The sequence below is a fragment of the Eptesicus fuscus genome, chromosome 14 (assembly GCF_027574615.1).
Source record: "Eptesicus fuscus isolate TK198812 chromosome 14, DD_ASM_mEF_20220401, whole genome shotgun sequence".
Lineage (NCBI taxonomy): Eukaryota > Metazoa > Chordata > Mammalia > Chiroptera > Vespertilionidae > Eptesicus > Eptesicus fuscus.
In genome coordinates, this window is record NC_072486.1 from 28,806,664 (window position 1) to 28,832,789 (window position 26,126).

The 26,126-nt window shown below is 39.6% G+C and overlaps 1 protein-coding gene across 2 annotated transcripts in view; it reads right to left on the reverse strand.

Moving 5' to 3' along the window:
• The window catches only part of CDK14 (cyclin dependent kinase 14), a 513,399-nt gene that overhangs the window by 177,859 nt on the left and 309,414 nt on the right, over positions 1–26,126 (reverse strand). For both annotated transcript variants that reach the window (XM_054726652.1, XM_008149228.3), the window contains one exon: positions 11,000–11,093. In XM_054726652.1, coding sequence (XP_054582627.1) covers positions 11,000–11,093 — 94 coding nt within the window. The remainder of the gene's footprint in view (positions 1–10,999; positions 11,094–26,126) is intronic.

The following is a 26,126-nucleotide window of genomic DNA, read 5'->3' on the forward strand; positions in this document are numbered from 1 at the left end:
TTCTTGCAGGGGGTTGGGCAGGAGATGATACAAGGTCAGATTTTAAATGAACTCATGCCTCACAAAAGATTAGCAGCCTGGATAGATTTATCATTGAGTGTAAAGTCTTCTAAGGTCTAAGAAAAGGTAGGGGACCAGAATGTTAATCAAGTGATCCGAACAGATAGGAAGTTATAGTGCTGGGATGTGATGACTACAAATCTTCATCCGCAGTGTACGCCCTTCTAATAGTAGCCACCTAATATTATTAACACAAACCATGTGAAAGAAACCCCCAAATATACTCGTTACAAAGGCATGTCCCAAGAGGATCACGCCAAAAGTATCCTGGAAGAAACACAGGGCTCAGTCAGACTGAATAACTAGTCCTATGTTCTGGAGAGTATGTCTCCATTACCTAGGTTTTCAGGTTACAAAGGGCCAGAAAATTTAAAACACACACAATGTTTCAAAGTCTGATGCGTATATGTAAGAGCTGAGCTTCTTACCCAGGAGGACTCATTGGCCAGGCCTGGCTTCTGTACTTGAAGGCATGGAGGCCTATCCCCTGAGCCTGATTCAGGGACTCCAGTGAGCTCTAAGTGTGTGTACTCAGAAAATGATTCCCAAGTCATGCTCTTGCACACTCCTGGTTACAAATCAGCAAACACTATCAACCAAACAACTACAAAGGAATATTTTGGTGTAGAGGTCAGTAGATTTAGGATTTAGTCTCAGTTCTGGCAATTACTGAGCATGTCTTCTTAGGCAAGTCCATAGACTCTCTGAAGATAGTTTCCTCAGCTATAAAACAATAGCAATGGTACCGACCCTTTCTTTCCTGGTCATGGGATCAAAGGAAATGTATTAGCTACCTACTGCTGTGGAACAAGTTACTCCAAAACGTAGTGGCTTTAAGTAACAGGCATTGATCATTGATTATCTCACAGGTACTGTTGGTCAGGAATCCAGGAGCGCCTTAGCGGGTGCTACTGCTAAGGGAGTCTCGCAGGGTAGCAATGAAAGTGTAATGATGGCTGTGGAATCACAGGAATGCTCACAGGGAAGAGCCACTTCCAAGCTCATGCACATGATTGCTGCCAAGCTTCAGGTCTTCACTGGCTACAGGCTGGAAGCATCAGTACCTTGACATGAGGGTCCCCTCCACAGAACAACGTACAACATGGTAGTTGGCTTGCCTTGGTGTGAACCAGTGACACAGTTAAAGAGGGTGTGTACTCTGGCCAGTGTTGCTAAATGGTTAGGGCACCGGACCACACACCAAAGGGTCATGGGTTTCATCTTAGCCAAAGGCACATACATGGGTTATAGGCTTGATCTCTGGCCCCAGTCGTGGGGCGGGGTGGGGGGGGGACAACCAATCGATGTGTCTCTATCACATCAATGTCTCTCTCTCCTCCCACTCGTCTTTTCTCCTCTCTCCCTCCTTTCCACTCTCTCTAAAAATCAATGGGAAAAATATCCTAAGGTGAGGATTAACAACAAAGAGAGAAAGAGAGAAGATGCCTAAGAAGGGAGTATCAATCTTTGTGTAATTTAGTTTCAGAAATAATAGCCATAGCTATTGCCATAGCCTATCCATTAGAAGCAAGTATCTAGGTCCAGCCCACACTCAAATGTAGGGGGAAGGGATGACATAAGGGCATACACACCAGGAGGTGGGGATATTGGGAGCCATCTTACCCGCTACCTCCCACAAGAGATCACATATGTGATGTCCTGAGGAATAGAAGACTTATCTGTAGGAGCACACTGCAAGTGACTAAAAATTTTAAGGCAGAATTTGAGTTAAAAGAAATCTCCTTTATGGATAACATTCTGAGAATTGGCTAAGAAGTGTCACCACCTCCTCACTTCCCTCAGATGTGTCACACTACAGCAATCTGTGAACTTGGTAGTCAAAAAAGGAAGAAAAGGTGGGTGTGCCCTGAAGGAAGCGCTGTCCCAGCAAATGAGGGACCTTGTGACCCACCCAATAGCTCTGTGACAAGTCACACTTTCACATTATCATGGGGAACAGCATTGTAGTGGTGATCAGGAGTATGGGAAAAACAACAAAAAAATTTAGCAGCTTGAAAAAAATTGTTTCCCAGATTGTTTTTCACTATAAAGCTGTTTATCAGTTCAACTTGGTGATATACCCTAATGAAAATTTACATAATTTCAGTGTTGGAGTTTTAAAACATGGCCCCGGCATCCTTGACATTCTTCTCATCTAGCACTGGAGTATGTGTCTCCTCCCTTTGACTCTGCGTGTTGTGATGAGCTATTCTACAATGGGATATCCCACTATCCTGGTTGTTTTCCTAAGACAAATGACCATACTGAAGTTTGTTACTAACATTTCTATTGGCTTATTAGCACAGAACTTTGTTTGTTAGACTATCCATCTAATCTGTCCATCAATAAATCACGACATTTTTTTTTCTCTAACATCTTCATTGGCACTGGATATCTCTTCATCATTTTTCTTCTACATAGACTTTCTTTCTTTCTTTTTTTTTTCCATAGAACTTTTGACCTGGGAGGTTTCCAACCTTTCTTTCAGCACTGGGATCTGTTTCGCAATCAAAACCTTAAAGAAACCAGAGCCAGGAGTGGAGGGGCTGGGACAGCGCTTCCTTCAGGGCACACCCACCTTCCCTCCAGCACCCGAGACACTGAGCAGGATCCTAAGTCTCCTTTAAAAACCAGGGACAGTCTAAACTTTCCCAATTAAACCAGCTAAACAGACCTGAGTTGATCTACTATCTCCCTGAAAGGAGTGATTTCTTTCCCCTCCTTTCTTTTCCTTCGCTTCTCTACGGCTCGCCTCACCTTGACTTCTGTGTCACTGTTCCATCCTATCCTGGTCCAGTTCCCACCCACACTCTCGCTGACAGACTGTGAGCATCACTCAGGTGTAGGCAGGGTTCCACACATCCTCCCTTTCCCCTTCTCCTTGTCAAGAAATGGCTTGGTTGGGTGAAATGAGCCCTTGATCCTCACCTTTCTCCTGATTCTGAATGTTTTGTGTACTGGACATTTCCTCCTGGGCTCACCTGCTATCATAAAAGTCCAGTAACTTGCTCTCACTTCCTCCTGGCCTTCTGCGGGCACTGCTTTTCAATACCCCCATTTCTTTCCATGGCCTCACTAAGCACTTAGTTCCACAAGCTTGAAACTCGAAGTTATCGTTGACTCCTTTCTCTCCTGGATCCTTTATATGGACTATATGGACGTATCAAAACAATTGTGCAACAAGAGTCTTCTGATCTGACTTTCTGGGACCTGTTCAAATGCTGCCCGGGGGACAGTACTTTTGAGGCGAGCCAAGACTGTGTCTGTTGGTTTATCACGGCCTGTAGGCACAGTGCCTGGTGCAGAATAGATGTGTGATAATCCTGCTGAAAGAATAACTGAATGAGATAAAAAATATGTGATGCTTACTGCAGCATAAAAACTACAAGCAAATTACCTAGTAAGATCGCACTGAGTTAGTACATTTGGACACATTTATAAGATATTATAGTATAATTAAAATAATATTTTCAAGTATATAGTAATGGCTTGGAAATTGTTCCCTATTTAATGTGAAAATAAAGAGAAGCTAGATACAAACTCATACATTCATTATTAACCCAATTGTGAAAACATAAAAAAGAAAAATAACAAAAAATAGGTAGCACTGGTTATCCCCAAATGGTGATTGTTATTTATTTTCATACTGCTTTTAAATTTTTCTGTTCTATCAACTTAACACTCTGAAAAAGATTTGCCACTGTATAAATAACTATGCCTATTAATAAGGCTTAAGAGAAGCATATACAAATTAAAAGAGGCATTTGTCCCCCTACTTTGTTTTGCTAAAATTGACTTTCAAAAATTATTAATATTTTCAATATCCTTCACCCCAACATGCATTGCTTAGCTCTCTATTTCTGTCAGTATTTATACAGTTGAGTTTATCATTATATCATACTATATCAATTTTCCTAAAGCCATTTTAACACTATTACTCTCTCATTAAAAAAAAATGTACTTTCTCAATTTTTATCTTAAAATAAGATAAAAAGTCCTCAATCTTTCAAAGCCCAGCCTTGAACATCCTTCCATCCATACAGGACAAACTCCCGCTCTGGCACTGTGGCCTGATGTCTCCTGTCTCCCTTATTCCATTTCCAATATTCACTTCAAAACTTTCTGCAATGCCTATCAAATATTTACTTAACAATTTTATCTTTAAACACCACCCACAGAGCTTTGTGCATAATCTTGTAATACCATGCATTTTAAAATTAAAAATGGTTAGAGCTGCAAGACATTATTGAAATCATTAGTTTAACTCTTCCCTTTAGAGATGCAGACACTACAATCCAATTAGAAAAAGTGATTTGTTCAGAGAGAATAAAAAACAACAACCTAGGATTAGAACCTAATATTTAACTCTTGGAGCTCAGTATTTTTTAACTAATACATGATCTATTACTACCACTGGGTTCCTCATTTGCTGATCAATTGCTCAGCAATTATTCATGATTCCATTCTTAAAGACAATGCTTGCCTGCCCACCTTGATTGTTGTTATTTTCTCTGGGGCAGATATGTGGCACACAATTCCTTCCCTTCTCTATTGTACCTTATGCTGCAGAGTGAGTGCTGAAGAAGGATGGCAGAAATGACTTCAGCAAATCTATCAATGGTAGTGATGATACAAATCTGTGATGTCAATATTCCTCCTTCACCATGTGGCTGCTACATCCAACTGGATGGTAATGACCATCTAGTGTCACTGTCAGCTTTCTCTGACATTCTATATGGCTGTCCTAGCCAATCATGAAACCTCAGGGTTATGGTTCCAGCTAAGATCCTGGATACAGCCCTGGCCAGCATAGCTCAGTTGGTTGGAGCATAGTCTGGGCATCAGAAGGTCGTCACAGGTTTGATTCCAGGTCAGGGCACGTACCTAGGTTGTGGGTTCAATCCCACTTGGGGGAGCTTTTTCGAATATATCTCCCTCACATTGATGTTTCCTTGCCTTCCTACCTCCCTCTCTCAAATCAATTAAAGAAAACAGCCAGGATCAGGAAACAAGGATTGGAGCTGGGTCTGCAGACTACATCTCTACGGTCAGTCAACTCCAAAAGAGAAGCTTGCCTAGGGAGCAATCTCACTCAAAGGCCAGTCTAAGTAGTAGCTTTCTAAGTTGCAAGTGGGTCTTTTTATACACACTCACACACATACGCACTTCTACAGCCTGAATCACACACAGGGAAGAAAAACATTTTGACAGCTGTACCAATCAAATAATGTGCAATAGGTTAACAAACACCTGGTAGATGAAATTCCACTGCAAGCCAGAAGACTCAGGAGACAGGCAAGGTGAGACTCTCAGGGTTAACAACATTCAAAGGCAGGGAGAATAAGGACAGGCCCCCAACTGATTCATGCCAGTCCCTCTGTCCTGGCCACTGTACATTGGGCTGTGAGCCACACAGCCTAGAGCATCTGCCACAGGTCTCAGGCAGCTGTGCAATCACTTCTGCCATTTGCTCAGCTGTTGTGAAGTGAGAGGGATGCATTTCCCAGGGATCCACCAAGCAGATTTCTCTTTCAATTCAGAATAATGTGATTAGAACACAAATTTTGTATTAGTTCTGATTTCTGTCACCCTGAATATATATTTACCTGGATGAATACATCTACTGCTTATTTTTGCAATTAATGGAGGTGAATAGAATATATCACACGACATTAAAAAAATGGGTAGTGCTAAAAAAAATAAATGAATGCATTTTCACCTAAGTATCGCTTACAGAAGTAGGTGCCCATTCACCTGGCAATTTCACAGTATCTGAAACATAGTTTGTCAAAATTCTATTACTTTCCTTCTTTCTTCCTATGAGCATCACAATTTCAAGGAAAATGATTTAATGGTAAGCATAGCCGGCTCACCTTACAGATATCAATAGAGTTATTATGCTGTAGAAATAAATTCATTGGACTTGTTAAAAACGTGAACTGCTCCCTTCCACCAAAGAAGAGAAAAAGGAAACAAAAAGGAAGAGAAAACCATGAAAAAAATATATAAAGGTTTTACTGACTGATTTTGTTGCTTTTCACATTTGTTATAAAGACTCTTATGTGTGGGGGTTAATGATATTAGTTATCTTGGTGACAAGCTATTAATTTTGCGCTTCAAAGTTATTAACCACCTTTCTATACACAGTTCTCAAGTGAATAAATGGATTTAATCCCTGTATTGAAATACAAAACAAAACAAATAATCCCATGTTTCACAACTTTGCAAAACTGACTATCTCCTTGGCAATACTTTATCAGAGCCTGGAGACACAACTGCTGCTTAAAAAACAGAGTCTGGCTGTTTCTGTAAGAAGCTTGTGCAAGTGGATTTAATTACACTTTAATAGCCATTCCTCTTCAGACCAGACATAAAAGGTCACCGAGGAAAAGCATTTTTTCCCAGTGATTCAACCACACTGGGTTAGTAGAACGTCTTCTTCCAATGATTGCACAACTCCTGGGAGAGTCTGCTTGTAGAGCATGACATATAACTAGCGTTTGCAAATTTAAACAATTCAGTGGGGGAAATAAAATATTTAAGATGATAACATTTACTGTCAAAAGAAGTTTTTTTTTTATCATGTCTCATTCTCCAGAGTAAAATATAACATTTTAATTCTAAAGCATCAATTTTAGATGATATTTATCTCCTAATTACCAACAGACATTTTACTTGTAAAAAGCACTACGCATGTATAATAATTACAGTAAAAGATAGTTATTACCATCAATCATGATGCTGATCTGTATTTAAGGGTCTCTATGCTCTAACAAGAGCAAACAGTAGTTTAGGATATCAATATTGCCATGGGAAATTTATAATGATTTATTTCTTTGATTTATTAAAAGCCTAGTCATAGCTCAAAGGTCTCTGAATACCCATAAAATTAGGAAAAGTATTGCCATAAAATTAAGAAATACTAGCAAAATCTTCATACAGGAAGCAATCCAACAGGATAGTACCTATTGGAAATTACTTACATTATAAAAAGATACTTAAAATGAAAACTTTAAGCTATATGAATACACTGTGATTTCATGACACTCATTTTTTTTGTTCTATTGCTATAGAATATACCTCATTTCAAGTATAACCATTTCCTTTTCTTTTGAATTCACTCTGAAATAATGTATAAGTGAACATATTTCTTTGATGTGTCCCTCAGTAGATGCGTGGATAAAGCAGCTGTGGTACATTTACATGATGGAATGCTGCTACTCTGCCATAAAAAAGAAGGGAATTTTACCCTCTGCGACAATCTGGATAGACCTGGAGAACATTATGCTAAGTGAAATAAACCAGTCAGAGAAAGACAAATACCATATGTTTTCTCTCATATATGGAGTCTAATGAACAAACTGAACTAACAAGCAAAATGGAGATAGACTAATAGATAGAGGGCAGGCTGACAGTTCTTGGAGGTGGGGGTGAAGCAGGGGGTGTGAAGGGATGGAGCAACAATGGAAAAAAAAAGAAAGAAGTCATGGACAGGGACAACTGTGTGGTGATTACAGGGGGAGGGGGACGGAAGAGGGAGGGGTGCAGGGGGGATAAATGGTGATGGGAAAAAATAAAATATTTTTAAAATATATTTTTTAAAATTAATTTCAAAGAGAATGAGAGGGAGAGAGAGATAGAAACATCAATGAGAGAGAATCATTGATCATCTGTCTCCTGAGTATTGAACCTGCAACCTACGCATGTGCCCTGTCTAGGAATTGAACTGTGACCTCCTGGTTCATAGGTCGACACTCAACCATTGCGCCACTCTGACCAGGCATAAATTTTTAAAAAGCTAAATATTTAAAGCAGTTTTTGCATAATAATCTATAACTACAGTTTTGCAAACTGTAGCCCATTAAAATTCTCTCTTCTGCTATTATTTTTCAATGATACAATATATGAACAAGTTTATTATACTTTTTAGAAAATAACAGAAAATTTATCTATACTAATAATAGAGGAATATGCAAATTGGCCGAGGAGGGTGGTGCAGATAGGCAATTAGGGCGATTGGGCCAGGAGGGAAGTGCAGATAGGCAGGGGGATCAGGCCAGGAGGGGAGAGTTGATAGACAGTTAGGGGGATCAGGCCAGGAGGGGAAGTGCAGATAGGCAGTTAGGGGGATCAGGCTGGCAGAGGAGAGCAGTTAGGCAGTTAGGGCGATCAGACCAGGAGGGGAGAGCAGTTAGGGGGATCAGGCAAGCAGGGGAGAGCAGTTAGGGCCAAAAGGCAGACAGGCAGGTGAGCGGTTAGGAGCCAGTGGTTCTGGATTGCGAGAGGGATCCCAGATTGGAGAGGGTGCAGGCCGGGCTGAGGGACTCTCCTCCCCACTCCCTACTGTGCAGGAATTTCATGCACTGGGCCTCTAGTTTAAAATAATTGAATGAAAATAAAGAATGGAGTAGAAAAAAGCAAAAGAAAAATGTTTATAAAATTGTACATTTTTGCTAAGAGCCCTAAACTATAAATAAAGGAATATAATTTATTCTTGATTGGGAAAACTCAATTTTATATCATTTCTTCCTAATATAATCTACAGGCTCAATACAATCTCAATGAAATCAGCAAGATATTTTCTTGGGAACAGGGAGAAAGAAGTGTTTCATTAGTTTAGATAAAAGGATGGCTATATAATGAAAATTAAATTTTATTGAACTAAGGACTTTTAATTTTAATGATTTCTAAGTAATAGGATAACTGTACAAAGGATGTTTCTGGAAGCACTTCATAATAGTTAATCACTGTAAACAAACTATGCAAATAATATCTCATCCATACAATAAACACTCTCCTGATAAGTTTCTAGATTTATTTTTCAGTGAAAGATGTTGATTATATACTGTTAAGTAAAAAAAAAAGTTATAAAACAGTACACAAGGCATGATTTAATTTTCTTTACCTGTGTAGAAATGGAGGATATACATCAAAATGCTAAATGTGATTTTCTCTGGGTAGTAGAACCAAGGGTTATTTTTTTCCAAGTTTTATACTTTTTGATACTGTGGGAGTCTTTCATTATAAAGATGCATTATTATTATAATCATAAAACAATATATTTTTATTCTGTGTGGGAATTTATGGATAATAATAAGCAGAATTGAAAAGAAGTGGCTATATAAGGTTGGGCAAAAGTAGATCTACAGTTGTGAGTATGCGAAACATTCATTTTGATATTATTATTTTTTATTGTATTGTTTTCCATACAAACAACTGTTAGCGTATTTTTGCCTCATTCTGCATATGCTGTTTAGAAGAGACCCACTTCAGATCAAAAGACACACAGACTGAAAGTAAAAGGATGGAGAAAAATATTTCATAAAAATGGAAACAAAAAAAAATGCTCAGGTAGCAACCCTTATCCTATATAATAAAGAGCTAATATGCTAATTAGACTGAACAGCAGAACGACCATCTGGACGACCTTCCAGATGAAGCCGGGGCTGGGAGGGCTGAGCCCCTTGCACGAATTTTGTGGATCAGGCCTCTAGTATCAGATAAAATAGATTTTAAAACAAAGGCTATAGTAAGAGTCAAAGAAGGACACTACATAATGATAAAGTAACCAATCCAACAAGGGACTATAACCCTTGTAAACATTTATATACCCAACACAGAAGTACCCAAATATATAAAGCAAATACTGATGGACATAGAGTGAGAGTTGGGCAGCAATACAGTCACAGGAGGGGACTTCAACATCCCATTGACATCAATGGATAGGTCTTCCAGACAGAAAATCAACAGGGTATTTACTATGTGTCAGGCATAGTTCCAAAAGCATTTTCTGCATATTAAGTCAATTATTCCTCAAACTTATGAGGTAGGTGTTACCATTCATTATCCTTCATTTCCCCCAGGGGAAAATGAAGGCTCAGAGAGCTAAGTCCCTTGCCCAAGGTAAGAGAGCAGGTGATTAAACCCAGATCATATGGCTCTAGGACACATTCCATGTTTATTTTTTGCATATTTTAAAATTTTAAATTTTAGAATAGTTTTATGAAAGTTACAAAAAGGTAGTACAGAGAGTTCCTGTAGACCCCTTGCCAGCTTGCCCTGTGGTTAAAACCTGACATTACAATGGAACATTTGTCATAACTGAGAAACACACATTGGTATGCTGATATTAACTAAACTGCACGCTCTCCTTGGATTTCACTAGTTTTTTCACTAATGTTCTTTTTCTGTTCCAGGATTCCATCCCAGATACCACATCACATTAAGTTGTCATGCCTTTGTAGCCTCCTCTGGGCTGTGAGAATTTCTCAAGACTGTCCTTGTTTTTGATGACCTTGACAATTTTGAAGAGTACTAGTCAGGTATTGTGTAGAATGTCCCTCAGTTTGGGTTTGCATGATCTGTTTTTCACGATTAGACTGCGATCATGATTTTGTAGAAAGATCACAGAAGTGAAGTGTTGTTCTCAACCTCAACACATTGTACCAAGGGTACATACTACCAACAAGACTTCTCTTTGATGATGACAACCTTGAAGACCTGGCTGAGGTATGTTTGCCTGGTTTCTCCATTTCAAAGTTACTATCCTTTCCTCCCCTCACTCTCTTTCTATGCTCCACTTTATGGGAAAATGTTACTGATCAAAGCCCACATTTAATTAAGTGGATGAAGATGGGAGGGAGTTAAGAAGGGGGGCTATCTATATAAATTATTCACAATTTCTCATCAGAGCTCTCATTTTTACCCCTTATTCTATATTGCCTCTGATGGCCTGCCCTTTCTTACCATTTTGACATAGTATTAACATGCAGTAGTGTAAAAACATAATTATTAACTAATTTCTTACTTTTTCAAAAGTCATAAAATATGTTAGAATTAAATGTGACAACCAATAAATTTGTTTAAAATTATTTTCTACTACCACCAAGGGGTGAATTAGAAACCAATTTTTCTCAAAGGCATTCCATGAAGAACTTACCAGAAATATGCGTTCAAGTTGATCCTGAATGTCTTTCATTCCTGGAAAAGCAGCGACTCCTTGGATCATTTCAACAAAGATGCAACCAACTCCCCTAAAGAAAGGAGAAACAATTATTACAAAAACTTTGATATATTCTGCTGAGAAAAATAAATCTGGAGCTAGAATACCTACTCCAACAGAGGAAAAACAATGAATAAATAACATTCTTAATAAGTACCAAGGACTGTGACACACACACACTTGGATCCCATAACTTTCCTTCCCCCTTTGTCTACTGCCCTGGAAGGAATTTAAATAGATGCAAATATACTGGGCTCAGAAAACAGTGGAAACCAATAAAATAAAAAACTTTGTGGCTCCACCTTACTTACACGATGCAGTCCAGAAATCCTTATACTGATAAAGAAGCCGCCAAAGCCTTGTTCTAATATTCTTTTCCAACCTTATTTCACAAATTCATAATGTAGTTTTCTCTCTAGTTATCCAGGGCTCAAACACCTTTGCATCAAAATTATCTGGGAAACTTCAAAATACTGCAAAAGATCTGAACACAAACCCCAAGGATTCTGTTTCAATCAGTCATTGACTCAGGCTGCTCAAGCAATTTAAGGCAATTACACTGAGTATCTCTAAGCCAGACTGATCGGCCCATGAGCCAAGCATAACTCTATACAGCTTGTCTCAAACTGCTGCTCTACCTAGGACTTCCCCCTTCTTCATCTATTTGCTCTTGACATGTGGATCCAGCCCAGCTTCTATACTGTGATGTAAATGCCAACTCTTCCACAAAGCCTTCCACTAACATTACAGCAAACAGAATAGCTTTCTTTATGAGTTTATTTTTGGAGCCCTTACTCAATATTTATTGAACATCTACTATGGTCCACTTCCTCTCCTAGCTAGCCTGCCATGCTCACACTTCTAGCCAGGCAGTCCAGCAGGATATCAGGAGACCTTGCCCCCAGACAGCAGCTTGTACCTAAGCAGCAGGAACAACCAATCCATAGTACAGGCAGGGAGCCAATCAAATACTGCTGCTAGGACTTTGGAGACCAAGTCACTTGGGAGCAGAACAGAAAGAAACTACCATACGTAGATGGGTTAAGTCCCATCAGTGGCAGAGAACTTGCAAGAATGGCCACCTTCCTAGAGGTGAAGTCCCTGAATTGATCTGGTTCCTGCCTTCCTAAGGCCTGGGTGTTCAGGTAATTCAGTGTTTGTGCTAAATCTCTCTACCTTCTAGCAATCTTCCAGGATATATATATTTTAATGGCTCTACATTGAATGAGTTTGTTTCCTGACAGTGTCCTAATAAAATCATGAACATATTGGGGTACTTCTTTAATTGCACTCCTATTCCATTAGGGGTGAGCAAACCCTTGTGTCAGACCCTCTATAGCTGCCCCAGTTGCTATCACAAATGTATATAAGCAGTGTTTTGAATTAAAGAAGTAATTTACAGAAATCTCTTCTCTATTATAGCACATATTTTCTATCCAAATTAAACACCAACAGTATATAAAGTCAAAATGATAAAAACAAATGCTACTTTATATAAAAAAATAATTCAAGAAGAATTATTTTCAAAAATCAATGCTCTAGGCAGATGGGATTTAACATTTTTCATTTAAGATTTGAGAGACAAAATAGAAATCAAAATTATTTTATTAACACATTAAAATGCAATGATATTCTTATAAATATTGAGGTTTTCAGATGTCCAGTTAGGTGTAAGATTTCAATTTGGTGACTTTACAAATTTTTATTTGACGAATTCATTTCTAAGACTACTAACCTACATTTTTATTGCCTTTGTATTTAAGTTTACAAAAACTATATTGGATCTTAAATAGCTACCTACACCTTCCTTTTTTAAATATTCAGAACATACCCACTATTCTCCACCTTTTGGCCTTAGTCTTTCCCACAACAAGCTCCAACTCTGAGTGCGAAGACCTTCAGTAGAAGGCAAGCCACCCCCGCTGTCTACCCTGCTAGGCTGGCTGGTGATGTAACCATTACACTGTCAGGACTCCTCCAGAAATTATTCTACCACTACTTGGGTTTAGTCTATATCATCTCCATAATATGATATTTAGAACAATTAAAAGACAAATCTATGCTGTAATTCTACTTGGTTGGAAGGTAATGATGTAACACACCTGTAGGCTCTTACTGCTCAGCTAGTGAAGGGACTGGAATTCTCATTTCTAAAGGACATTTCTGAGGACATCATTTTTCAAAGATGCCTTAGGGTACACTAATAAAGCTGAGAGAATTATACTTAAAGGGTATATAAAAGAAAGAGATAGGAAGCTCAAGAAAATTAAAAAGTAGAAATATAAAACATATTAACATAGCAGACTACTTTATTACAGGAGCTGCCTTACTGCCTCCAATTTAATATGAAGGGACTATTACCTGCTTTCCATTTATTCCTTCCTAGAGGAAATTAGCCCTGCGGTCCCTATCTTGATGGATTAAGGTGACTACCTTTAGTAGTTTACTAAGAAAGATTCGTCCATGCTTGTTCTATACCTATGATATATAAACTTATTTCAGCATGTCTCCTTTAATTTGTCACTTCTTTTGACAACTTGAGTAATTATGTAATTATCAGCCTCTTAGTCTACATTTTTCAAGAATAAGAACTGGCCACAAAGCTTACTGGTCACACAGGATTCAGTGTGTTTAAATTCTTATTTTAGGATCAATTACCTGGTAAGGTAATATAAAGCATCCATGCATGCTGACTCACCTTCCAATTCTTTTGAATTCAAAACTCCTGAATTTAATTTATGTCACAGATGTATAAATAGTTTATCACAATTAAGTTGAATTGATAAATTTAATTATGAATAGAGATGGACTATTTTTTAGGCCTGAAGGTCATATAGTTTTGGAGTTCTTATTTTGACAAAAAATATAAAATTATGAGTAAAAAATTGGGTACAAAAGTGAATTTAGAAGCCCTGGCCTGGTTGTTCAGTTGGTTAGAGCAGCGGTCGCCAACTGGTGGTCCATGGACCACTGGTGGTCCCTGAGGTCCAAAAGGTTGGCGACCACTGGGTTAGAGCATTGTTCCAATATGCCAAGGTTGCAGGTTCGATCCCCAGTCAGGGCACATACAAGAAGGCAAGCAATGAATGGTAAGTAAATAAGTGAAACAACAAATTGATGTCTGTCTCTCAGTCCCCCCCCCCATCTAAAATCAATAAATAAAAATTTTAAAAAAAGAGTGAATTTAGAATGAGAAAACAAATCAAAAGAAGTCATAAAAATTTTAATCTACAGAGGAATCAGATTTTTAAATATCTTGAGCTTTTTCTTCTTTAAAACCAAGAGTGAAGACAGAAGAAAGCGAAGGCCCCACATGCCCTCCAATTTCTGTCACACCTTTTATCCACAGGACTTCCTCTTCTCCAGCCATGCTGCTCTGCTGTCCCTCCTAAAACACCCAGCACTCTTTCCCATGTCAGCATCTGTGCTTGAGTTGTTCCCTCTGCCCAGAGCACATTTCCCCTCATTATGTGCATGGATAATTGCTCCTTGTTATTCAGGGATCAGCTCAAATGGCTCCATTGAGAAATGACCTTCTTAACCACTGTATGTAAGGCAGGTTCCTCTTGCTGTCCAGAACCCATGTCTCACCTTCCTTTCCCTAGTTTGTTTTCTTCACATCACTTAAAGGATGTTAGCTTCTCTTTGCTTTTTGGGAGTGTGTCTCCTCTAGATGAAAGACCCAAAAGACAAGGAACAAGGTCATCAGCTTGTCTTCAAGGCACAGGGAAGTGTCAGGCATATAGTAAGGGCTCAAAAATAGTTGTTGAATGAATGAATCAAAAGCTGTGCAACACTCCCTCCACTCTCCCTTTCTCAACTACCAAGTGAGAGCTGAACTCAGGGACTCGTCTCCAAGGAGTCTTGTATGGAAGAAGGGATGGGCATGGATAGTCATCTTACAACGGAGAAAACTGGTGAACAGTACCTTGACCATGTGAACAAGGCTACTGTCATCAGTGATAGGTCATGTGGATAGCACGTGCCTTTGATAGAATGTGATGATGAAGTCACTTCAACTCTGCAGTCTTCCTCCCCCAAACATTAGGCGACTACACATTAAGGGAAGTTCTACAAAATACCCGAATAGTACTCCTCAAAACTATCAAGGTCATGAAAAGCAAGGACAATCTGAGAAACTACCATAACCATAGGAGGCTAAGGACACAGGACTACTACATATATTGTGGCATCCTGAATGGGATCTTAAAACAGAAAAAGGAAATTAGGAAAAAAACAAACAGTAAAATAAAAATAACGTTGTTAATAGCAATGTACTATTGTGGGTTCCTTAGTTGGGACAAATGTACCACGGGTAAGATATTAAGAACAGAGGAAACCAGGTAAGAAGTATATAGAAACTCTCTGTGGTCTGCAAGTTTTCCATACGTCTAAAACTATTCTAAAATCAAAAGTTTATTTTTTACAAAAGGCAAATTGAAGGACAGCATCTCCTTGGGACAGTATATAGAATGAGTCATTTAAGTAGAAGAGCCAACATTTTAAGTTTTCCCCATATGAGAAAAAAAGAACCCCTGTGCATTTTGATGAAGTTTTTCTTTAAAAGCAACATGAGCCATCTAGACCTGCAGGCTAGCATGTAAAATATCAGTTAAAGTTAACCTTACATAACTTGGGCAGCAAACTAATTAAAGATCTAATTTGATATAAAGGTATTTAAAAATAGACATACACATTCTATGACAAAGGAATTCAAGATGAAAAAAAGGATTTAATGATTAAATTTCAGGCAATGGAGGGAGTGTGGAATGCAGAGAAAGAATGGAATTCCCAGGGAAGGGGCAGGAACTTTTCTCTTTCAGAGTAGGAAACAGCGAGTTCAATGTCACTTCTCTGGGAAGGCTTCCTGATCTCTCACACTGGCTGGATTAGGTCTTGCCCTAATTCCATGCTTCTCATGGTACTTCCTAAAACTGCAATTATTAATTTGTAAATGTATTAGCCTACTATCATCTTTCTCAGAACACTGGTTTGGTCTTTTAGTTTTAAAGATGAAGTTCAAATGAGCCAGAGCCAAGGGGTTATAACAATACAGCAGCCCTCCCAGACCTGAATGAAATATGGTCACTGTGGTCACCAGCTAAGAAGCATTGCAATCCACCTAGGCGTTAACTACCTATGTGGTAAAGTCCTGCTGATTGGTATGGTGCAGGCCAATTTTATATCTTTCAACTAAAATAGGGATTACTTAAATCCATCAACTCCCCACTCAAATAATTTCTGCATTTGACACATGCCATTTCAAGCTGAGTGCAGGGGACAGCTCCTGTGTTGAGTGTCTGCCCCCCAAGAGGGAGGCGACCAGTGGCAATCGGGGGGGGGGGGGGGGCAGGGCCTGCCAGCAGGCGGCGCCAAGTCCCCAGCCAAGGCAGGTGCCCCACAGATGGCCCTGATCGCTGGCCAGGCCTAGGGACCCTACCCTATATATTGGGAACAGTCTCTTAGACTTAAAAAGTAAAACCTGGCAAGGCTACTCTAACACTGAAAAACCAGGATGATGCAGCGATGACATGCATGTACTCTGGCTTGCACATTTTGTGGTCAGCCCTGATTCTGACACATAACTGTGTGACAAAGACAATTACTTAACTTCTCTCTGCTTCAGTTTTTCCACCCATAAGATTGGGGAAAATAGTACTACTGCCTCAGAAGGATCATATTATGTACTACTTTTTATAATCAGGGCAAAAAAATGTAGCTGCCCATACAATAGCAAGATGTCTTTCACCTGTATGAAAAGTATGGTCACTGGTGCATGCAGCGTCCCAGATTGCGAGAGGGATTTCCGACTGCTGGTTTAGGCCCGACATCCCCCAAGGGGTCCTGGATTGCAAGAGGATGTAGGCCAGGCTGAGAGGCACCCCCTCACCCCCACCCCCCATGCACAAATTTCGTGCACCGGGCCTCTAGTTTTCTCATAAAGACATTACTATTACAAGATGCTAATTAACCCAAAAAATGATTATCCCACATGAAGCATAAAATAGGACCAAGAGATTACTATTATTATTTAATCCTCATGCAAGGATATATTTTTCCATTGATTTTTAGAGAGAGGGAAAGACAGAGAGAAACATCAGTATGAGAGAAACACATCGATTGGTTGCCTCCTGCACAAGCCCTGACTAGGGCCTGGGCAGGGGAGGAGCCTGCAACCGAGGTACATACCCTTGACTGGAATCGAACCCAGGACCCTAAAGTCTGCAGGCCAATGCTCTATCCACTGAGTCAAACTGACTAGGGCCCAAGAGATTATTATTTATCTAAACTACATTAATCTTATTTTGGTCTTCAAAAAATAAGATTTCCTTCTTCCTTAATTCTCAGGGCAACAGTTTGGTAAGACTTTAATATTTTTTATTTAATTATTTTTATTTCTTTTCCAAGACTTTAATATTTTAAAATATGGTTCCAATTAAAATCTCAAAAAACACACAACAAAAACCTCTCCTAGATTTTAGCATCTGATTTCATCCATTTATTTACAAAGGCTTGAGATTCCTCAGGGCAGAGAGGGACAGTTTCACTCTCAAGTGTTACCCTTGCACCGCAGAGCCTGGATCATGACACAGGATAGATTGTGCATTTGAGTTTGTACAGAGAGGACACGAGGCAGCCAGCTCTCACTCTCACCACGAGAGAGACCTGCCCGCCCCTTTTCATCCCAACCTGCCTAACTGAAAGGTACAAGGCCTCTACTCAAGTTCAGAGAATTGGAAAGAGGGCTGTAGATGAAGAGAGTGTCAAGCTGCTTCTGACAGGAGGACAGATGAACAGAACAGGACTCGCTGCAGGTTTTGCCTTCCTCTCTTTCAACATTATGCTGGATCCAGAAATTCCCTCAAAGCCTGTGCGCTCATCGTGGAAAAAAAAGAAAAGAAAAAAAAAAAAGTTCCTGAAGCAGCTCTTGTCACTCTTTCATGCAGCCACCCATCACGTGGGGTCTGGTTAGAATGAGGGTTCACTGCCCATCACGTGGGGTCTGGTTAGAATGAGGGTTCACTGCCCATCACGTGGGGTCTGGTTAGAATGAGGGTTCACTGCCCATCACGTGGGGTCTGGTTAGAATGAGGGTTCACTGCCCATCACGTGGGGTCTGGTTAGAATGAGGGTTCACTGCCCATCACGTGGGGTCTGGTTAGAATGAGGGTTCACTGCCCATCAAGTGGGGTCTGGTTAGAATGAGGATTCACTGCCCATCACGTGGGGTCTGGTTAGAATGAGGGTTCACTGTCCATCACGTGGGGTCTGGTTAGAATGAGGGTTCACTGCCCATCAGGTGGGGTCTGGTTAGAATGAGGATTCACTGCCCATCACATGGAGTCCTGGTTAGAATGAGGGTTCACTGCCCATCACGTGGGGTCTGGTTAGAATGAGGGTTCACTGCCCATCACGTGGGGTCTGGTTAGAATGAGGTTTCACTGCCCATCACATGGAGTCCTGGTTAGAATGAGGGTTCACTGCCCATCACGTGTGGGTGAAAGGAATATAGGTAATTCTGTTTTGAAAGGAGTTTTATAACTTTGATTACTTCTCTGAATATAGATTCAGGCTCCAGTCAAAGGAATAACAAAGACAGTAGACTAGTGAAATAAATTAGATTAAATGCTAAAGCCAACCTGAACTTCACACACAGGAATGCAATAGTAATTCAGAAAGGTTCCTCGTTAATTAACCTAATAGGTAATTTTATTTAGCCATGCTTCACTGAAATAAGCCATTATGCAATTAAAGCTAGTGTGATTTGATATTTCAAAACTGCCATTAATTTATCTCACTTCTTTCTGTGGAAATGTATATATTTGTAAGATAGGCCATGGTTTTGTTCCCTAGGATGCTAGCTTCTAAAAGATCAAAATTTAAAAAATATATATATATTTGCTATAACTTATAAGAAAATGTATAACACATAACAGACATGATCTTTTCAAGTTGGCATTTGCAGAATTTGAAAAGTGAAAGATTAAAAAATTACATTCCACATGCCCTTGGTGACTACTGAAGGGGCTGAATTGATTAAACTGTCACTCATCATTTACTGTGGTTAGCGCTCCATTAGGCTCAGATAGGCACAATATATCTTAGTCAAATACTTCTCTGGAGTACTTAGTTCTCAAGGAATGAAAACCAAACCAAAGCAAACCTGGATTGTGGGTAAAAGCCCATCTCAAAAAAACATTCAACTCAAAAGAATAGATTTGTTATATAATGGGAAACAATAAGATTTATTTTTCAAATGGTGAGACAAAATTTTATCTCCAAGAAGGTACACTTACAAGTTAAGCATATCAGAACAAAAATTAAATAAAAGCAAAGAATGAAGGCCAGGCAGCTAATGTAGTTGGGAGTAGGTACTAGTGTCGACATCTGAAATAAGACTTCTGAGAGGGCTCAAGAATCCAACCATCTTAAAGTACTAACCAGCATTAATGCTTCTTATGTTACAATGGTAATTCTTGCTCACACATTTTAATATACTTCTATCTATCTATCTATCTATCTATCTATCTATCTATCTATCTATCTAATATACATGTTTCAGTATACATATATTTTAGTACATATATATTTATGTGTATATGTAATATTTGTATATTTATTATTATTATTATTAATCAAGTGGCAAGCCTGTATTTTTGCATTCTGGTCCAGCTACTTAAGCCAGAAACATAAGAATCATCCAAAACCCTTGTCTTTCCCTTCATTCAGTCATGAAGTTGTCATATCCTAACTATTTCTAAAAATCCCTCCATTATGCTCTCTAACCATTTCCCTCCCTTCCTTCCTTCTTCTCTACCTGCTTTTTAAACCATGTCCTTTTTCCTACCCACAAGTCTCAGCTATTTCACCTCAATTTATCACTGTCACCTCTGAGCCACCACTGTAGCAACTGTATACCTGTGTTATAGTCTTTCTCATCTCTATAAGCCCCAGGACCTGATCCAGTGCCTGGTGCAAAATAGGTGTTCAATAAATAACTTAAAAATGAATGAATGTATTGCATAAACTAGTCTGAGCAGTACAAGAAACTGCAATAGAGAAAGAAGCTGGATGTAGAGCTCATATCATATAAAACGAAACACTAAAAAAAAAAGAAGAAAAATCAGTTCAATAATATTACCAAAATATCTAAACCCTAATTTGATTTATAAGTCACTCTGAGAATTCCAGCAGTCTCCATGGCAACCTCTGGTTCAGCAGTACAATTTACTCAAATGGTAAAATTTAGAGATAGAGGAACTTTTAGAGAATGTCTAAGACAATGTTTTGACTTTCACATCTAAGGGCACTGTATTACATGTTTAAATGTCTTCGTTTCAGTCCCAGAACCTGATACTGTGACTCTGAAGCCTGGGCCAATGAGCCCTTCATTATGCCACCCTGCCTCCCCAATGACAAACAAGTGGCTTCATCTGGTCAGATTTCAAAAGAAGAAATAGAAATGGCAAATTTGTTCTTGTTCCTGGTCACATAAATAAAGATAATACCAAAATCAAGTCTCAAAATTCAGGTCTGAGCAGGCAATAAAACTACCTTTAAAACTGAAGTCTATCACCATTGCTGCTATACTGAAAATAAGATGATGGTCTATGTTTAAAAATACTTGAAAATGCAAAACAGGCTCCCACAGATAATGAAGATCCTAGAGATAAAGTATTAAAATAACAGCCCCAGATTATATAGATAACTGAGAATATTCAGACTAGGAATATCCACAAACTAGGCACACACACACACACACACACACACGCACACACACACACACACAAATGTAAATAGGAAAGGTCCTTACTGAAGACTACTATAAGTAAACAATGTAAAACTCAAAGTACTGCATTCAATAGCAGAGAAGTATTATTTCTTATACTATGGAACAAGAGAGGAAGAGAGAAGTCCCGTTTGATTAGTCATTTAAAATGCTACTAGAGAAAGCACTTCTCCAAGGAATAACTGAAGACCAGTCAGGACAAGAAAAAAGCATTAATAAGCCTTGAGCATCTTTAATTTCTGTTTATATGACAGCTGATGCAGAACAAGGAAGTCATATTATAAGATTTCTCCCTGCAAAAGTTATTAATCCTCCATTAGTGGGGAATTAGGAAAAAAATTATTCACGGGTAATTATGTTAAAGATCAAAGCAAATGACACATTCAAGCAATCTTTCTAGAGAAATCGTATCTCACATACCATGAAGAGAATAAGTGCTGAGAGAATATTTAACAGTGAAATATTTGACAACCATCTGATATCTCAGTAAATATATGGAAGACCTGAAGGCAAAAACCTTCCCATTGTAAATCCTCGTTTCCATTTTTTTTTGTGGGGGGGGGGGGGGGGGGGGGGGGCGGTAGTCTGTGGGCTTTTTGAAGTATTCTCAAAGGCTTGCCCTGGGATATGGCTGTGTAGACTAGACATTGCGCATAGACTACAAAGTGAATGATGTCCCCTGGAGTTGTGAGATGCAATGACACTAGTGAGTGGTGCTTGAGAATAGGGACCAGGTCTTTTCATGGCTGACCCTCTGGAAAGTCTGTAAGGTTTTGTTGAATGAAAGAATGAATGAATGAATGAATGAAGATACTCATATTGTGTCAGAGAGATCTTTGTGGAAAGGGGGCTGCCCTGGGACTCTAGGGGTGTTTCTTTTCTTTGCTACCACCAACCAGCTGGTTACTGTGTACAACATAAGCAAGCACTTTCAGAATTTGGGGGGTGGGGTTATAAAATGGCCATGAAAGAATTAAAAAATTATGAATTTATTTCACTGGTTACTAAAATTCTGAAATAATTGAATATGCTAGGATGAAATATGATAAAGTTTTTAAATTTGTTGACTTTACATCAGACCATGAAGATATTGTTTCAGAAGCAAGCATGGAAAAGCTAGCAATCAAGGAAGAACCATTACATTAACGATGAGAAAGAATACAAAATCCTTCCCAAGTTTCTATACAAAACACAATTATATATAAACATCTCATTCTTGGAATCTGTCTCACATGGAAATATAGAGAAACATAAAATGCTGTATAGCAAAAAATAAACAACCCACATGTGAAGAGGAAAACTGACTCTGTCTTTAGTAATTTACTAAGTGCCTATCACACACGATGATTAAGTTTTGTTTTATTTATTTATTTTCTTTATTAAGGTATTACATATGTGTCCTTATCCCCTTATTGGCCCCCCACCCCCCCACTTATGCCCTCACCCCCCTGTTGTCTGTGTACATTGGTTAGGCTTATATGCATGCACACAAGTCCTTTGGTTGCTCTCTCCCCCTTACCTCCCACCCTCCCCTACCTTCCCCTCTGAGGTTTGACTGTCTGATGGATGCTTCTCTGTCTCTGGATCTGTTTTTGTTCATCGGTTTATGTTGTTCATTATATTCCATAAATGAGTGAGATCGTGATATTTATCTTTATCTGACTGGCTTATTTCACTTAGCATAATGCTCTCCAGTTCCATCCATGCTGTTGCAAATGGTAAGAATTCCTTCTTTTTTACCACAGCTTAGTATTCCATTGTGTAGATGTACCAAAGTTTTTTAATCCACTCATCTGCTGATGGGCACTTAGGCTGTTTCCAAATCTTAGCTATGGTGAATTGTGCTGCTATGAACATAAGGGTGCATAGATCCTTTCTGATTGGTGTTTCTAGTTTCTTGGGATATATTCCTAGAAGTGGGATCACTGGGTCAAATGGGAGTTCCATTTTTAGTTTTTTGAGGAAACTCCATACTGTTCTCCACAGTGGCTGTACCAGTCTGCATTCCCACCAGCAGTGCACGAGGGTTCCTTTTTCTTTGTATCCTCGCCAGCACTTGTCGTTTGTTGCTTTGTTGATGACAGCCATTCTGACAGGTGTGAGATGGTACCTCATTATCATTTTGATTTGCATCTCTTGGATAATTAGTGACTTCGAGCATGTTTTCGTATGTCTCTTGGCCTTCCTTATGTCTTCTTTTGAAAAGTATCTATTTAAGTCCGGAGAGGGGAAAAAGATGGCGACCGGCAGGAAGGTAGGGAGAGAGAGAGTGTGAGTGAGGAACCCATAGAGGAGAGTGTAGACGTGTGTGTGTGTGTGTGTATGAGCTAGGGTCAGTTAGATTCTGCACGTCTTCCAAGGGGAAGTCCATTGCCCATTTTTTGAGTGGGTTGTTTATCTCCCTTTTGTTAAGTTGTATGAACTCCCTGTAAATGTTGGAGATTAAACCCTTATTGGTGATAACATTGGCAAATATGTTCTCCCATACAGGGGCCTTTCTTGTTTTGTTGATGGTTTCTTTTGCTGTGCAAAAGCTTATTTTTTAATGGAATTTAGCAGGCTATTTCTTAGCCACTCATAGGTTACTTTAGTTAAGTTTGACTTTAATTCTTTTTCAATTATTATTTTATTTCTTTTCCCTCTTAATGGCATCTTTTATCAATAGGAATCTAGGGACACTACATTTGAAGAGTAAAACTAAAAAACAACCAACCAAACAAATATCTAAGTTTATCAGTTATATAATACTAGAGGCTCGGTGCACCAAATTTATGCATGGGGGAGGAGGGGTGTCCCTCAGCCCAGCCTGCACCCTCTCCAATCTGGGACCCAAGGGATGTCCGACTGCCTGTTTAGGCCCGATCCCAACTACCTGGTGGGATCGGGCCTAAACGGGCAGTTGGACACCCCTCTCACAACAGGACTGCTGGCTCTCAACTGCTCTCCTGCCTGCCTGCCTGATTGCCCCTAACTGCTTCTGCCTGCCAGCCTGATCACCCCCTAACCACTCCCCTGCCAGCCTGATCGATGCCTAACTGCTCCCTTGCTGGCCTGATTGCCCCTAACTGCCCTCCCCTGCCAGCCTGGTCACCCCTAACTGTCCTCCCTTGCAGGCCTGGTTGCCCCCAAATGCCCTCCCCTGCTGGCCCGGTCACCCCTAACTGCCCTCCCTTGCCATCCTGGTTGCCCCTAACTGTCCTCCCCTGCAGGACTGGTTGCCCCTATCTGCTCTCCCCTGCAGGCCTGGTTGCCCCTAACTGCCCTCCCCTGCTGGCCTGGTCACCCCTAACTGCCCGCCCCTGCTGGCCTGGTCACCCCTAGCTGCCCTCCCTTGCTGGCATGGTTGCCTCTAACTGCCCTCCCCTGCTGGCCTGATCTCCCACAACTGCCCTCCCCTGGTGGCCATCTTGTGGTGGCCATCTTGTGTCCACATGGGGGCAGCCATCTTTGACCACATGGGGGTGGCCATCTTTGTGTGTTGGAGTGATGGTCAATTTGCATATTACTCTTTTATTAGATAGGATAACATCTAAAATCAAGAAATCTACTAGGTGTACTTTAAGTTATATTAATTCATACAGCAGAGTACTGGCAAATAAAAATGTGTTTCTTAATTAAAATACACTTCAGATAATGCAGTGTCCTGAGGAATCAATTCACGAATGGTACAAAAGCACATGAGTCCCCACTTCCTCCTTCAATGAACAGTATGAAGTAGACACTGAAATCCCTCTACTAACTATAGTCACACAATAATGGTTAGCCAAGCTCCCGGTTTCTCTGCAATCACATTTCCATTCAATCCTATCTTTCCTGTGCATATAAATTAAGAGCCTACCTTTTCACCTTCATTGGATTAGAGACTTTATATGGACTGGAATATTTGTTGAAAGAGTATCACTAATTGCTTCTGCTAGTTTTAATAGCAAGCTTATGTTAGATTCACACATACCATTGATCAAGAGGCTTACTTCCTACGATCAATTCTTAAGAACTATCACTCCATAGTCTATCCCCTTTCATCACATAGCTCATCAGAAAGCATATGGCTTTTTTTTTTCAAGTTGTTTTTTTCTCCCCATAAATAAGATGTCATTATTTCACTAACACTTAAGTGATTAGGATTACGAATTTTCACCAGCACACTAAGATGTGAGCAGTCAAGAGGCTCCTACATGCATTGTGCTGTTTGAGTGGCTCCCATCCATCAGCACCTGCCGTTCAACTCTGTTTCCAAGCAAAAGCACACATTTCTATAGGACAACGACCTTAGTAATCAACGGTCCATAGTTAAAGCTTCAAATATTAAATTATCAACAAGAGCAGGACATGTAGTAAAATGTGCATGAACTCCCCCTCGTTCCCTTAAGTGACTAAAGCATCAATTACAAAATAAAATTTTAGGTAAGAATAAATAGATGAGAATGAAAGATACCCTTTTCTCAGAAGATGTGGATGAAAGTGTGGCAATCTCAGGAGACTATAGGTTAGTTACACCATCAAGATAAAGTCAGAGTATTTACCTACCAAAACTCAAAAAGGCTCAGGGCTTGGACACACAGGTTCTAGAAAGTGTGCAGGTGAATCAGACAACTGGAAATAGGGTGGAAGTTGAGTTTGTACAAGCAATTGACCCATAGTCTTCTCTGACTATCTCCCACCCCAACCCAGCAGCAGGGCACTGAGTGTTTATTCTCTGGATAAATTAAATCCAAAAGACCTCAAATTGAGAATAAAGGGTGAGAGCAGGGTGAGGCACAGAGCTGAAAAAGGGAAATGAAGTGAAAAATCTATTTCTTGACCTGTGTGACGATCAGCACCCCTCCCCCATCCTGCTTTGAGGAAGTCAGCTGCCAGGAAGCAGCACCTGAGGAAGAACAAAGGCCTCAGGCACAGACATCTGAGTCTCTCCCAATGAAGAGCACAGCTCCTTCTGAACAAAATATAATGAACTGAGCAGTCAATAGTGCTCCCTAAGCACACAGATTCAGAGTGCCTCATTTATAAAGTAAATAGACAGCCAAGGATCTCAGCACCCCCACAGTTGAGGAAGGCTTCCAACAGAAACCAGAGAAAAAGAAAGCAGAGGTTATATATATGACAACGGCAACTTTGGGAAAAAAAAAGAATGAAAGGTTTAGAAGATAAAAAGTGATAAGAGGTGGGAAAAAGGTTTTAAAAACAGAGGATTAATATAGAAGCTTAAATATCAATCTATTACAAATTTTCCAAAAAGCAAAGACAGGAAAGAAATCATTTCAAAAGAAATTCAAG